The 16,746-nt window shown below is 42.2% G+C and overlaps 1 protein-coding gene across 1 annotated transcript in view; it reads right to left on the bottom strand.

Moving 5' to 3' along the window:
• Nucleotides 1-16,746, bottom strand: part of LONRF2 (LON peptidase N-terminal domain and ring finger 2) — a 114,739-nt gene that overhangs the window by 34,970 nt on the left and 63,023 nt on the right. Inside the window, exon 2 of the mRNA XM_073590522.1 lies at nt 249-367. Within this exon, the coding sequence (XP_073446623.1) occupies nt 249-367 (119 nt within the window). The remainder of the gene's footprint in view (nt 1-248; nt 368-16,746) is intronic.

Below are 16,746 nucleotides of genomic sequence, written 5' to 3'. Positions count from 1 at the left end.
CATAGTGGGATCTGCATACATCCCATGAATATCCCATACAGGTCTAAGGTAGGAATACACTTACAGCTTTCTGATCAGAGGCATTTCCTAATTACTAAGGCTTTTGTTTTTGGTCTCATTTATTATATAAAGCAACTTCGCTCAAATTCATATCGTTTTTGCCACTTTAAGGGATTTGTCTGCATTTCGTCTAGAAGTGAAGTTTTCTTGTGATTGACACAAGAAATATAGGGTTAGTACGCATTTACCTTAGAACAGAGCGGCTGTTTTCTGCACACGGTATCAGCATCATTAAGGGCTCGCTTGAAGTTCTTCATGGCTGAGTAGAGCTGAGCTCTTTGTACTGTTAATAGCAAGTCACGGGGAGCTGAAGAAAAAAAAACAATTTAGTTTAATTTTCCAGGTCATGTGTAATTTACATGTGAATATTAGTTATTGTCTTCTAATATTCTTTATTTTTAAATATAATAATAACGCTAACATATTCTGCAGCGCTTTACACACATTATCATTGCTGTCCCCGATATGGCTCACAATCTAAATTCCCTATCAGTAGGTCTTTGGAGTGTGGGAGGAAACAGGAGAACCCGGAGGAAACCCACACAAACATGGGGAGAACATACAAACTCCTTGCAGATGTTGTACTTGGTGGGATTTGAACCCAAGACCCCAGCACTACCAGGCTGCAGTGCTAATTGCTTACCACTGAGCCACTGTGCCGCCTATCACATTAAACAGTTTTACCAATTTTAGCATTAGTTTTTAGGCAAAAGCAAAGTAAATATTTGGGTGTTAAAGAGGATATTCCCTTCACGGAAATACCATAACATACTGATTGGCGGCTGTTCGATACCAGGGACTCATGCCAATCCATAGACGGAAGGCACTTAAAGGGGCTGTCCAGTGAAACTAAGTTATGAACTGACCCACTGGTTGATCTATAGAAGTTCAACTTTTATCTCTATTAGACTGAAGCAGTATACACGCTCTACCGTTGCTTCATTCATTCTCTATGGGTTTCTAATCGCCAGACTTGGCTTTATCTGGAAGTCCCAAAAAGAATAAATTGATCGGCATTCAGAAGTCCAACCTCGGTGCCATTTTGTAGGTGGGAACAATGTTCCACATCAGAAATAAAAATTCCCCAATCTGTCGGTCGGTGTGGATCCTTGAGGTAGGACACCAACCAATCAGAAGTTATTACATTTCCAGTGGATAGGCAATAAGATGTTTTAACTGGGCAACCCCTTTTTTCTGATTTTGTATTGCATGCATCTTTGCCATGAATGAGCAGGCCTTAAGTTTAAAGCATGGGAAAAGGAGCAGCTGTGTAATGCTGCAATAGGAGAGGTGGAAGATTTCTGACACTGCTCTGATTTCCAATAGAAATTAAGCCAAGGGTGCTATGCTAGATTGTAGCAAACTGAAAAGCAAATAAATGGGTCACAACAGTATATCCAATTAAACTGTATGCAAAATGCGTAATCCTCCTATTAACATAACTATTTATACATGCAAACAGACTTTGTCAATAATTATTAAATATGTAATCATTTAGATGGCAAATTTAAGCACAGCATTATGTTATACAGCTAAAGGAAACTACAAGGATTAGGAGTACATAGCAAACAAACAGGCATGATCTTTACTGATTATGCAAAAACATAATTAAAAAGACATATGACCCAGGATTAAGCATCTGGCTGTCACCTCAATATCCTAATGAATGGTAGAATAAAACCAAATAATCAAAATACATAATCATAACCAATGGACAAATGAAAAAATTATTTCATAAAATCTCTTGTAAAAAAAAAAAAAAAAATCAAAGGACTAATGTGACAAATACAGTATACAACAAAACATAAAGTACATAACTGCCATGTGGAAACAGTGAACCAACAACAGGAAAGCATACAGTACATCTAGGAGCAGTAAACTATAACCAAGGTGAGCAGGAGCACCAAATGGTTGGGGGAAAAGAGAGCATAGACTCAAAACAAGTTTCAAGGATTCCAGACTAAGGCTAAGTTCACACTTGCATACCGGCTGCGTTCTTTCTCCCTGAAGCTCCGCCCACTTCTGCACTTCTTCCGTTTAGGTCCGTCTACTTCTGCATGCGTCCTGCGTACCGATCTTTAACATAGGGTACGAAGAACATGCGGATGTGTCGTTTTGACGCGCCCGCCGACCGCACGGGAACGCAACTTGTCCCGTGCGGTCGCGTCAAAATGTCGCATCCGCATACATCTGCATGTCCTGCATACTCAATGTTAAAGATAGGTACACAGGACGCATGCAGAAGTATGCGTAAATAGGCGGAGCTTCAGGGAGGATGTACGCAGCCGTCCGCAAAGCCCCGGTATGCAAGTGTGAACTTAGCCTTAGCAAACTTTCCTTCTACAGAATGAGCACAGCAGGTAAGCTTCTGCTAAGGACAGATGACTTACAGAAGCAGGTAGGACAATGAAGAGTAGGAAGAAGGGCATGGCACACAAAGATTTATTTTTACATTTTTCAATTTTAAGTTGTAATATAAGATAAAATAGGATCAGAAGGGGAAAATTATGCCAGAGTCACAAAAAAAACAAAACAAGGTTTGTGCTGTAGATTCACTGCAAATGTCATCCATAGGCAATCTGCAACAGAATGGGCACGCTACAAGTTTGTAGGATGATCAATATCAGCACAGATACTTTTAGCTAAATGTATTATACTGTAGTCTGATACAGTATAGATTGTAGAACATGCATTTTCTATAGATCCTTTCTTCCTCAGATACTTAACTTTTAAAACATGATTAAGAAACAATATATAATAGCGACACGGTTCACACACTCCTGTTCCAGCTAAAAATAGACTCACGCTTTCCCATTATGTGGAGCAGGCAGCAGAATGAGAGCCATTCTTCACGATCAATAGGCTCTCTGCAGGGCAAGCCGCCCTATATTTAGAACACTGGGAACTAGGTACTGAATCAGCAGCGCTACTTTGTGCTTCCATTTTATAGGAGGTCAAAATATTTAACAAAATTGGTCACGTACATTTCTACAAATAGTGGTTCAGTGTTTACCTGGCAATGAGAAGAATTTTCAGATGTGGCAGAATAAAAAGCCTATTTGCTATTTAGTAAAAGCTTATTTATAGTGATGGGGCAAAAATACCAGTGACACATGTCACAAACTGGGGATGTTTAGTTGCCCCCAGTTCTTCTTCAGCAGGGATTTATGTGTATCCCACTGGTGCCACCAATATGTCATGAATCGCAGGGGGGATATTTTTTGTTATCCCGCTGCTGCCACCAGCCCCTTGAATCGTGCTTAGTTAATATCGGGGCAGGGGCTGACCCGAACAGTAGCGCTGATTTAGCCCCAGGAGACGTGAAAGTACGTTATAGAGCAAGGAGAAACAAAGCTAATAATTTTATATTTTACTACAAAAAGCAGGCAGTGTTTTCAAATATACAAAAAGATGTTACAAATTGAGACATTTATAGAATGTATAGGCAATTACAAAATAAAGAAGGATTAAAGGTGAAAATAAACACTTTCAGATATCTCAGTCTATGGTAAACCATGTGGTGGGGTGAGGAGTTCCCAAAGGCAAGGATTCAGCCCACAGCATGGATGGTATACACTGTGTCCCCCAGGTCTGAATCCCCCTGAATCAGCCTCCTAGCCTTATAATTTTAGCTGGGTGACCCCACTGGGGGGCGGAGCTATGGGATGTACTCCCCTTTTCCAAAGTTACTAAGAACTTACTAAAACCTTGTAACTGTCATAACTCAGGCTGCGAGGCTTGTAGGATTACGGCAAAATTATCCCTTTTCTCAGCGTGAAATTGGCTTTCATTTAAATCCAAACACGGCTTTGCTAGGTGCCTCGGTTAAGTAGTAATCCACTACTTGGATTCTGCTGGTCCCTGAGCTTAGAAAACTCACTGGAGTATGGTTCTGCCGGTACCCATTCAAAAGTGTAAGTTTCGTGTTACTATGGCTCTTTGGCGTCGTTATATTTTGATCCTAAATGAACCCTGTACTAGGACAAAGGAAACACATGTTTCAGGGCTTTTTACTTTCAGTTTCCCAGTCACAGGCAGGAAGGAGGGGGTGGAGACAGAATTACACACACATTCCTGAGGGGGGGTATAGGATTGCACAAGCAGGCAGTGAGAGAGAGAGAAGGAGGGGTGAGGGTCACATCTGCAGCATGTGTGACGGGCTGGCAGGTCCCAAGCAGATGTAGCAGGGCTCAGTGCGCGTGATTGAACAATAAGGCTTACGTCATATTTCATGACAACACATATACTATGTTATCCAGGAAAGGGAATCTGTCAGAAGGGGTTTTGCCATGTAATCTGACAGCAGCATGAGGTAGGGAAAGAGGTTCTGAATCCAGCGATGCATCACTTAGTTTATTGGTGTGCAACAGTTATGATAGAGTCACAGTATATTCTGCTGTAGATCTAGCGGAGCTCAGGTGTTGAGTTGTGTATAACCCCGCCATATCACAGCTTTCTGTGTACATTGTATAGGGACACAGACACAGAGCTGTCAATCCGTGCAGGTGGCAGAGCTGGACTATCATGCATAAGGACAGTTGTCTTGTAGTGATAATCTCCTGCTGATAAGACAGTGATTGTATTGAAACATCAAATCACAGCATCAGTATGTGATACATCGCTGTAGTAAGGGTCTCTCTTCCGAATTTGGATAACCCTCCATACAGTATTATGGGCACCACATAGTCCTCCATCCATTGTTATCGGTACCACATAGTCCTCTTTACAGTATTATGGGCACCATATACTCCTCTAACAGTATTATAGGCACCACAAAGTCCTCCATACAGTATTATGGGCCCCACATAGTTCTCCGTATAGTATTATGGGCACCTCATAGTCCTCCATACATTATGGGCACGACATAGTCCTTCATACAGCATTATGGGCACAACATAGTCCTACATATAGTATTATGGGGATCACATAGTCCTCCATGCAGTATTATGGGCACCACATAGTCCTCAATACAGCATTATGGGCAACACATAATGCTCCATACAGTATAATGGCCCCATATATTGCTCCATACAGTACAATGGGTCCCACATATTCCTCCATACGGTACAATGAGCCCACATAATGCTCCATACAGTATTATGGGCCCCATACATTACTGCATACAGTTTTATGGGCCCCATATAATGCTCCATACAGTATAATGGTCCCTCATACTGTATATTATTTCAAACAGTATAATGGTCCCCATATATTACTTAATACAGTATAATGGGCCACATATAATACTTCTCCCTGTCCCCACTGCTCTGGTCTCCTCAGTGTATTCTGATCCTCTGCACTGCTTGGCACAGAGAATGTGCTGTAGTGATGTCATTGTGCACTCCTGCACTAAGACATCACAGACCTCAGACGCAGAGGGGGAATGATGAGAGAGGGAGCATCAGCAGATGGCTCCCTCACTCATCATTGTTTTCAACTGTGTCAGCGCTGGCACCGGAACCCCACAGCATGCCAAGTACCCGACGGCACTTGCCCGCTTTGGCTGGGTGGTGATGTCAGCCTTGATATATGTGTCATAATTGAGCACCACCAAATATTAACCAGTGGGTGAAATGCTTTTAGGACACACACCCTTAAATCAAAGGGATTTATAATAAGAAAATAATCAGCACAACGATTAAATAAGAGAAAAGTGGAGGACTCTTTATTAGTCCATGTGGTAATATTTCAATTCCATAGCAGAGAAATGATCTGTTATAGATTCAAAACTTTGTCACATGGGCTAATAAAGAGTCCGCCACTTTGCACAATTCATCAGAGCGCTTTTTATTTTCATAGAAATACACATTTAGAGCAGATACTTATATTTACACCATGTATACAGGACAGGAGGAGTATACACAATGTACACAGCTCCACAATATATACGGTGGTAAGGAATATAGAGTGGAGCTGTGTATATACTATATAGTGTAGAGAAGGGCCAGTGTATACAGTGTGGATTTCACACTGTATACTATATACACAGCAACATACTATATGAACAGCTCTACACTATATACACACACAACTCTACATTATAATTGACAGTATTATACTATATTATGTTACATACTGCTGAATATATATCAAATTGAGATTACTGTATATACATATGTATATATGGGTGCTGGGGCTGGTGTATATACAGGTGCTGGGGCTGATGTATATACAGGTACTGGGGCTCGTGTATATATGGTGCGGGGGACTGATGTATATATGGGTGCTAAGGCTGGTGTGTATACGGGTGCTGGGGCTGATGTATATATAGGTGCTGACTAGAGGCTGATCAGTGATGTATATACATATAGCCCGTATATACATCAGCCTCAAGTCAGCACCAGTATATACATCAGCCCCCGCAGGACCTCTATATACATCAGCCCCAGGACCTGTGTATTATACAGGTGCCAGTGTATATACTTGTGCTGGGTCTTACGTATAGATAGGTGCTGACTTGAAGCTGATGTATACACAGTGTACAGTGTATATAAGTGCTGACTCGAGGCTGATGTATATAGAGTGTACAGTGTATATACATCAGCCTTCAGTCAGCACCTATCTATAAGCAAGTCCAGCACTTGTATATACATCAGCTCCAGCATCTGTGTATTATACAGGTGCTGGGGCTGGTGTATATACAGGTGCAGCCGGGGCTGGTGTATATACCGATGCAGTGCTGGGGGCTGATGTATTTTAATTTAAACGTTTTTGGGCTGGGATTACACTCACCCAGACTGAATACAGGCAGAAGATTACAGGTGCGGGTAGGAGCTCCGCAAATCCTGTGCTGTGTGTCCCAGTCCTTGATACTTCAGGCTGCAGCCAGGGGCAGGAGAGCAGAGCGCACTCTCTCCGCTCACATAGAACGTCCTGATGTCAAAGTCAGCATGTTCTTAACCCCTGCAGCAGGGGTCCTGCTGCATGCGCAGCAAGCAATGGCTGCTGCTTGCGCGCACCTGTATAACTGGGCATACCTCCTAACTTTTGAAGAAGGGAAAGAGGGACAAAGGGTGCGGCTCACATTGCGGCAAATTTTAGGCCATGCCCCAACCACACCCATTTCACAACTAGTCACACCCATGTCCATGCCCCAACCACGCCCATTCAGCACTGCTGATCACACTGACTGGTACTGAGGGCACAGTAGCTGGTACTATGGGCACAGTGGCTGGTACTGAGGAAAAGAAAGAAAGAACAGAGAGAGAGAAAAAGAAAACACAAAGAGAGAGAACAGAGAGAGAAAAAGAAAGAGGGGAAAGAAAGAACACAGAAAGAAAGAAAGAAAGAAAGAAAGAAAGAGGGGAGGGGAAGAAAGAACAGAGAGATAGAAAGAAAAATGAAAAAGAAAGAACAGAGAGAGCGAACAGAGAGAAAGAAAGAACAGAGAGAAAGAAAGAGGGAAAGAAAGAACAGAGAGAAAGAAAGATTAGAGCGAGAAAGAACAGAGCAAAAGAAAGAACAGCAAAAGAAAAAAAGAACAGAGAAAGAAAGAGGAGAAAGGAAGAAAGAGAAAAAGAACAGAGAGAAAGAAATGGGGAAAAGAAAGAAAAGAGAGAAAGAAAGAGGGGAAAGCAAGAACAGAGAGAGAAAGAAAGAGGGGAAAGAAAAAGAACAGAGAAAGAAAGAAGAAAGAAAAAGAACAGAGAAAGAAAGAGTGGACAGAAAAAAAGAAGAGAGAGAGAATGAGGGGAAAAAAGAACAGAGAGGGAGAGAGAAAGAAAGGAGAAAGAAAGAACAGAGAGAAAGAAAGAGTGGATAAAGAAAGAAAAAACAGAGAGAAAAAAGATGGGAAAGAAAGAACAGAGAGAAATAGAGGAAAGAAAAACAGAGAGAGAAAGAGGGGAAAGAAAGGAGAGAAAAAAGAACAGAGAAAGAAAGAACAGAGAAAGGAAGAGAACGAAAGAAAGAGCAGAGAGAAACAAAGAAAGAACAGAGAGAGAAAGAAAAAAAGTAAGATTAGAGAGAAAGAAGGAAAGAAAGAACAGAGAGATAGAAAGAAACAGAGAGAGAAAGAAATATTCTATAAAGATACTATAGCAGCCCGGCTCCCATTGTAGTGCCCACCTGAGCCTCCCGGTGAAGGACATATCATGATCTGCTCACATGGCCGGCATCCCCGATTCCAAGGCAATCCCGCTGTCCACGCTGTTGGAGGACACGGTGATGGATCTGAAGCATTCCCTGAAGTGCCTCCATGGTTCTGTCACAATCTCTTCCTGAAATTACCTAATTTCCGGTCAGATTCCATCACGTCGCTTCCAATAGAACATCACGTGCGAGTTTTAACGTGCTCCTCGGGGCTCCCCTGTGTACTCCTGAGTCCGCGGGAAAAGTAAGCTCCTGGCTGGGGAAGTGTCTCTCTCAAAATCGGGACTGTCCCGCTGGATCCGGGACGGTTGGGAGGTATGAATGCTTCCCACCATACACCTCGTACATGCATGACTCCACACGCCTCATACACACACGGTTCTCCTTTGTATGCCTCGTACACACATGGCTCTGCTCCGTACACCTTGCGCGCATACATGGCTCCACTCCATAAAACTCGTACACATTAGACTCTGCTCCGTACACCTTGTACACACGCAGCCACGCTCTGTACACCTTGTACACACATGGTTCCGCTCCATACACCTCGTACACACGCGGTTCTGCTCTGTACACACACGGCTCCGCTCCATACACCCGCAGCGCCACTCCATACACACCCGGCTCTGCTCCGTACACACAGTTTCATTCCGTACACACCCGGCTCTGCTCCGCAAACATAAGGCTCAGATCCGTACACTTTGTACACACAGGGTTCCGTTCCATACACCTCGTACACATCTCCGCTCCGTACACCTCATACACACGTGGCTCCGCTCCCCTCCGTACACCTCCGGCTCCGCATCGTACACACACGGCTCTGCTCCGTACACCTCGTATACACACAGCTCCGCTCCACACACTTCGTACACAGATGGCTCCGCTCCGTACACCTCGTACACATCCGGCTCCGCATCGGACACCTCGTACACACACGGCTCCGCTCCGTACACCTCGTACACACACGGCTCTGCTCCGTACACCTCGTACACACACGGCTCTGCTCCGTACACCTCGTACACACACGGCTCTGCTCCGTACACCTCGTTCACACACGGCTCTGCTCCGTACACCTCGAATACACACGACACCGCTCCGTACACCTCGTACACACACGGCTCCACTCTGTACACCTCGTACACACACTGCTCCGCTCCGTACACCTCGTACACACACAGCCTGATACATCCACCCTATAAACCCCTCCTGACCCCACACATAAACTTCCCTCATTCAGCACCATGACGGAGAGCACAGTAGAGTCCTACATACACCAAGGGCTGTGCGCAAAGAGCAGCCCAGCGACACTGTGAGGGGCTGCGGGGGTCTCTGGGAGGGCGAGCCGAGGATGGGGTGTGTGGGGGCGGCTTGGCGGCTTATCTCCATGCAGTGCGGGAAAGAAAAATCCCAGGAGGGTTGGGAGCTGGAAGAACAGGCCAGTGGCCGCATCAGCTGGCAAGCGGCCAGATGAGCGGGCACTGCCAGCCCGCGGGCCACATAACAGTGGCCCAGCGGGAAAATTCTCGGTTGGGCAGATTATCAATCTGGGCTTGTATGAGCGCCACCTGGTTGTCGACGAACATATCAATGCAGTAATTCAACTACATATAGGCGATCTGCTATATATATAGAAATATAGAGAGAGAGAGAGAAGGTGAAGGCAACAGTGATTCCAGTGGTGATAGGATCACTTGGAGCAGTGACCCCTAAGTTGGAAGAATGGCTACAATAGATCCCAGGAGCAACATCTGAGCTCTCTGTCCAGAAAAGCGCAATACTGGGAACAACCAAGACCCTGCGCAGAATCCTCAAACTCCCAGGCCTCTGGTAGAGGACCCGAGAATGAGAAAGGCCAACAAAGACCACCCCCATTGAGGGGTGAGAAGGAAGTTATATATACTGCTCAAAAAAATGCTGTGATTTTTTTTCTCAGTCCGATTTCAGTTGAGAAAAAAAATACAGATGAAATGTAACCCATTGAATAACATTTGTCCGAGAGCAATCCGATTTTTTTATCGGATTGCACTCGTCCGTATTTCGCAATTGGGTATGTACCCTTATTGCAATAATTTTCTGGAACAATTTCAAGGGCCCCAATACTTTCGTCCATGACTGTACAGTATATGTATGTATATGATAGCATAAACAAATGTATACCTATGTGTCTATGGATATGTTTGACATATGCTGTATACAATATACCTACACTGACTACGAGGTCTGAATGGACCCTTATGTACACATTCCCAGGTAAATCATAACAATTGCTGCTTGGGACTGTAATGCCAGAAAAGAGGCAAATATAACTTTGAGAGTGTATCTGTAGGTTCAATGTAATATCTGCAGTTTATAAAAAAAGAAAATAAATAGAAAATAGATGCCTGAACTACCTATGTTATGCTATGAAGTGTACTTCCCCACCCTTACAAGGATTATATGTATTCTTTATTTTACCTATAGGAACTAAATAGCTTTGAGCTTTTTACTCTGATTATCATATTTCTCGGTTTATTTGTAAGGTCTCTGTTTCCTCACGTACGCACAGCAAATTGCATTTAATTTTTTTTCTTTTTGTAAGGAGAACAAATCACAACCTGCAAGCAAAAACAGGTGCCAGGTCCCCACCTATTACAGCTGCAATTACCTAAACAGCTAAGAAGCCCTGATTCTCGGAATGAACTTGTAAGACCTTGAATAGTCTCTGCAGGCAAATTGAATATGATTTATGGCTAGTACATAAGGATATTAAGTTTATATTGCATTTCAGAAAAGTATAAAATGGCAGGACAAGATGCTATGTTGTACTGCATGGAAAATGTGGCGATAACTAGAAATACATATTCATCAGCCGTAACATTACAACCACCTGTCTAGTATTGTGTAGGTTCCTCGGGTCACCAAATCAGCTCTGACTGTTAAGACTTGGACTAACCAAGACCTCTGAAGATGTCCGGTGTTAGATGACAAGAAGTCATTAGCAGCAGATTTCTTTTTTTAGTGTTTAAAACAGAGGTAGGAAACCTTTTTTTCTGCCAAGGGCCACATGGATGTTTATAACCATAAATAATTATCAACTTGAAAATGAGTTGGTAAAAAATTAACGCACCCCTAATGTGATGGTTGGAACTGCTTCTCTTTGGTGTGTCTGTGATGTTAGGTGGTATTGATGATGTTGCTACTCACAAAGAGTTTTCCTTTTCAAATAATTTTATTGGTTTTTAGTAATTAAACAGGGTAAGTGAAGGAAGGTAGGAAGGGCGGAAAGGGAATGGGAAGTAAAGAACCTTGTACAGGTACCGAAAAAATTTAAAACTAGAGAACCCGCAAATAGGCATTAAATAGCATATAACGAATAACAACATAAAAGGAAAAGAAAATCACCAATCCTTATTTATGGGGTAACATTCTTGGAAGGAGATACAACATCCCGGTACTACAACGGCCATGCTTAGGCCTCAAAATATAATACCTCTTAATAGGTCTATTTGATATGGAATTTGTTGTTCCAAGTCTTCCATTTTTTTGTATATTTGTGGATGTGATGTTAATCGCAAATCTGCGTTCTAAATCGCTATGTTGGCCTATCTTATCAATTATGTCCGAAAACTTAGGAACCTCGTCTTTCTTTCACTATTGTGCTAACATGGTCTTGGTCACTAAGAGGATATGTATAATAATGTATCTTACCGAATCATCAAATTGTTCCATGTCTAATGAAAGAAGTGCTCTTTCAGGCGTAATTGTGAAGTCCTTAGCAATGAGATTAATGTGTTACGTTACCTGGAACCAGAGGTTTTTGATTTTTGAACAACCCCAAAATATATGGTAGAGGTTCCCTTGATGTCGACAGCCTCTCCAGCACAAGCAAGATAGTTCTGTGTTAAAATGTGATAAATAGGTGGTACTATACCCCGACAAGGTTAACAGTTTAAAATAACCCTTGTGAAGACCCATTGATATGTTGGAATTGTAAGTGTTTTTGATGGCATCGTTCCAATTTGAGAGTTTTCAAGGTTTATGACTGTCTGGACCTCAGGCGACTCTTTGACATGAGTTTTGTAAAAAAAAATTGCAGCAGAAAGTTGTTCCAAACACAAATGTATAAATGTACCTCAAGGTGGGAAATTCATCACTGCTCACATTACATTTATAAAACTCAAGTTCTGAGACTGCTGTATATACATCACAAAGAGGTCATGAAGACTGCTGTATAAATATCACATCATTGGAAACACAAACTGCTGTCTACATGACATAGGACACACTGAAATTGCTGTATACACATCACATAAGAGACACAGACTGCTGTATTTATGTCACATAGGAGACACAGACAGATCTACCGTTTATACATCACATTGGATACACAGACTAGTCTCTATACAGCAAATAGGAGACACTGAGATTTTGTGTGTTTCTTATGTGATGTACATGTACCCGCCCAATTGTCCCCTATGTGATGTATATGGACCAATTCCAGTGACTCCTATGTGATGTATATACAGTGGTGAAAAAAAGTATTTAGTCAGTCAGCAATAGTGCAAGTTCCACCACTTAAAAAGATGAGAGGCGTCTGTAATTTACATCATAGTTAGACCTCAACTATGGGAGACAAACTGAGAAAAAAAAATCCAGAAAATCACATTGTCTGTTTTTTTTTCATTTTATTTGCATATTATGGTGGAAAATAAGTATTTGGTCAGAAACAAGCAATCAAGATTTCTGGCTCTCACAGACCTGTAACTTCTTCTTTAAGAGTCTCCTCTTTCCTCCACTCATTACCTGTAGTAATGGCACCTGTTTAAACTTGTTATCAGTATAAAAAGACACCTGTGCACACCCTCAAACAGTCTGACTCCAAACTCCACTATGGTGAAGACCAAAGAGCTGTCAAAGGACACCAGAAACAAAATTGTAGCCCTGCACCAGGCTGGGAAGACTGAATCTGCAATAGCCAACCAGCTTGGAGTGAAGAAATCAACTGTGGGAGCAATAATTAGAAAATGGAAGACATACAAGACCACTGATAATCTCCCTCGATCTGGTGCTCCACGCAAAATCCCACCCCGTGGGGTCAGAATGATCACAAGAACGGTGAGCAAAAATCCCAGAACCACGCGGGGGGACCTAGTGAATGAACTGCAGAGAGCTGGGACCAATGTAACAAGGCCTACCATAAGTAACACACTACGCCACCATGGACTCAGATCCTGCAGTGCCAGACGTGTCCCACTGCTTAAGCCTGTACATGTCCGGGCCCGTCTGAAGTTTGCTAGAGAGCATTTGGATGATCCAGAGGAGTTTTGGGAGAATGTCCTATGGTCTGATGAAACCAAACTGGAACTGTTTGGTAGAAACACAACTTGTCGTGTTTGGAGGATAAAGAATACTGAGTTGCATCCATCAAACACCATACCTACTGTAAAGCATGGTGGTGGAAACATCATGCTTTGGGGCTGTTTCTCTGCAAAGGGGCCAGAACGACTGATCCGGGTACATGAAAGAATGAATGGGGTCATGTATCGTGAGATATTGAGTGCAAACCTCCTTCCATCAGCAAGGGCATTGAAGATGAAACGTGGCTGGGTCTTTCAACATGACAATGATCCAAAGCACACCGCCAGGGCAACGAAGGAGTGGCTTCGTAAGAAGCATTTCAAGGTCCTGGAGTGGCCTAGCCAGTCTCCAGATCTCAACCGTATAGAAAACCTTTGGAGGGAGTTGAAAGTCCGTGTTGCCAAGCGAAAAGCCAAAATCATCACTGCTCTAGAGGAGATCTGCATGGAGGAATGGGCCAACATACCAACAACAGTGTGTGGCAACCTTGTGAAGACTTACAGAAAACGTTTGACCTCTGTCATTGCCAACAAAGGATATATCACAAAGTATTGAGATGAAATTTTGTTTCTGACCAAATACTTATTTTCCACCATAATATGCAAATAAAATGAAAAATAAAACAGACAATGTGATTTTCTGGATTTTTTTTTCTCAGTTTGTCTCCCATAGTTGAGGTCTACCTATGATGTAAATTACAGACGCCTCTCATCTTTTTAAGTGGTGGAACTTGCACTATTGCTGACTGACTAAATACTTTTTTTCCCCACTGTACACCAGTCCCAGTATCCTCTGTGTGAAGTACACTACAGTCGGTGTGTCTCTTATGTGATACATATGCACCAGACTGCTGTATACATGACAGAGGATACTGGGACTGGGGTATATATATATCACATAGAGGATACTGGGACTGGTCCAAATATATCACATAGGAGACACGGGCTGGTACATATACATCACATAGAAGGCTCTAGGGCTGGAGCATGTACATCACAAAGGAGATACTGGAGCAGAATCATATACAGCACAAAAACCCCGACCATAAAGTCCTGACACGGTAACTGCACAGTGTCAGGATGTGATCCTTCATTGCATGGGCCGCAGCATTCAGTAGTGAATGGGAATCTGCCCGTGGGCTGGAGGAAATGACATTGTGGGCCGTAAATGGCCCAGAGGTCGGAGGATCCCCACCCCTGGTTTAAAACCATTAGTAGAATATTCATAGTGTCATTTTTTACATGCATTTTCCTTTTATATTTTTTGTTTAGACATGCCTTTTTTCCTGTTTTCCCTATTTAGCCACTTATGGGAAAATGCATAAAAAGGCAGTACAGTCAATAGAGCATTTGAAAAAGATTAAAAAAGTCTAAAAACAAAGAAGTGCAGTGAGTTTTAGGTTTTTATTTTTCACCACAAAAAGTATGGCAAAAATGGCAGGGAAAACACTGATCTTTTTGGGAAACCATCCTCAAGGCGTTGTCTTACTAATGTCAATCCTTGTCCCCATGACATAGTTTGGCTTTTGAGCATCATAGGGGAGACTCATACCCTAGAGACTTGCATAACTAAAAACAGAGACCTAGTAAAAAAACACCTAATAAATAGTGCTGCAATATAAAAAGGACAATAAATGACAAAAAAAATTATATAATTGTGTATAAAAACCAAATGACACACAAAAAAACAGCTAAATAATTTATTATCAAATCAGGCAAAATTAAATTAGTAATTTTTGCTTAAAAGGCTGAAGAATAAGTCCTTAAAGAGGTTTTCCAGAATTAAACCATATGTTATTACTTCTTTTCAATGTCTGTAAAACTTTCCCACTTGTGTAACACTTTTTCGACAAAACTTGGACCACTAGTTTAAGTCCCTTAGTGGGACTAAAAGGTAAAGTAAAAAAATAAATAAAAATGATCTCTAAAAATATATATATACAGTTAGGTCCATATATATTTAGACAGAGACAACATTTTTCTAATTTTGGTTCTAGACATTACCACAATGAATTTTAAACAAAACAATTCAGATGCAGCTGAAGTTCAGACTTTCAGCTTTCATTTGAGGGTATCCACATTAAAATTGGATGAAGGGTTTAGGAGTTTCAGCTCCTTAACATGTGCCACCCTGTTTTTAAAGGGATCAAAAGTATTTGGACAATTGACTCCAAGGCTATTTCATGGACAGGTGTGGGCAATCCCTTCGTTATGTCATTCTCAATTAAGCAGATAAAAGGCCTGGAGTTGATTTGAGGTGTGGTGCTTGCATTTGGAAGGTTTTGCTGTGAAGGAAACATGCGGTCAAAGGAGCTCTCCATGCAGGTGAAACAAGCAATCCTTAAGCAGCAAAAACAGAAAAAAAACATCCGAGAAATTGCTACAATATTAGGAGTGGTAAAATCTACAGTTTGGTACATCATGATAAAGAAAGAAAGCACTGGTGAACTGATCAATGCAAAAAGATCTGGGCGCCCACGGAAGACAACAGTGGTGAATGATCGCAGAATAATCTCCATGGTGAAGAGAAACCCCTTCACAACAGCCAACGAAGTGAACAACACTCTCCAGGAGGTAGGCGTATCAATATCCAAATCTACCATAAAGAGAAGACTGCATGAAAGTAAATACAGTGGGTTCAATGCACAGTGCAAGCCACTCATAAGCATCAAGAATAAAAAGGCTAGACTGGACTTTGCTAAAAAACATCTAAAAAAGCCAGCACAGTTCTGGAAGAACATTCTTTGGACAGATGAATCCAAGATCAACCTCTACCAGAATGATGGAAAGAGTAAAGTATGGCGAAGGCATGGTACAGCTCATAATCCAAAGCATACCACATCATCTGTAAAACATGGCGGAGGCAGTGTGATGGCTTGGGCATGCATGGCTGCCAGTGGCACTGGGTCACTAGTGTTTATTGATGATGTGACACAGGACACAAGCAGCCGAATGAATTCTGAGGTATTCAGAGCCATACTGCGTGCTCAGATCCAGCCAAATGCAGCCAAACTGATTGTCCATCTATAGTATGAAACGACGACCAATGACCCAAAACATAAAGCCAAAGCAACCCAAGAGTTTATTAAAGCAAAGAAGTGGAATATTCTTGAATGGCCAAGTCAGTCACCTGATCTCAACCCAATTGAACATGCATTTCACTTGTTAAAGACTAAACTTCAGACAGAAAGGTCCACAAACAAACATCAACTGAAAACCACCGCAGTGAAGGCCTGGCAGAGCATCAAAAAGGAGGAAA

The sequence above is a fragment of the Dendrobates tinctorius genome, unplaced genomic scaffold (genome assembly GCF_039654945.1).
Source record: "Dendrobates tinctorius isolate UK_male_01 unplaced genomic scaffold, ASM3965494v1 ptg000117l, whole genome shotgun sequence".
NCBI lineage: Eukaryota > Metazoa > Chordata > Amphibia > Anura > Dendrobatidae > Dendrobates > Dendrobates tinctorius.
This window is presented reverse-complemented; position numbering and strand designations above follow the sequence as displayed.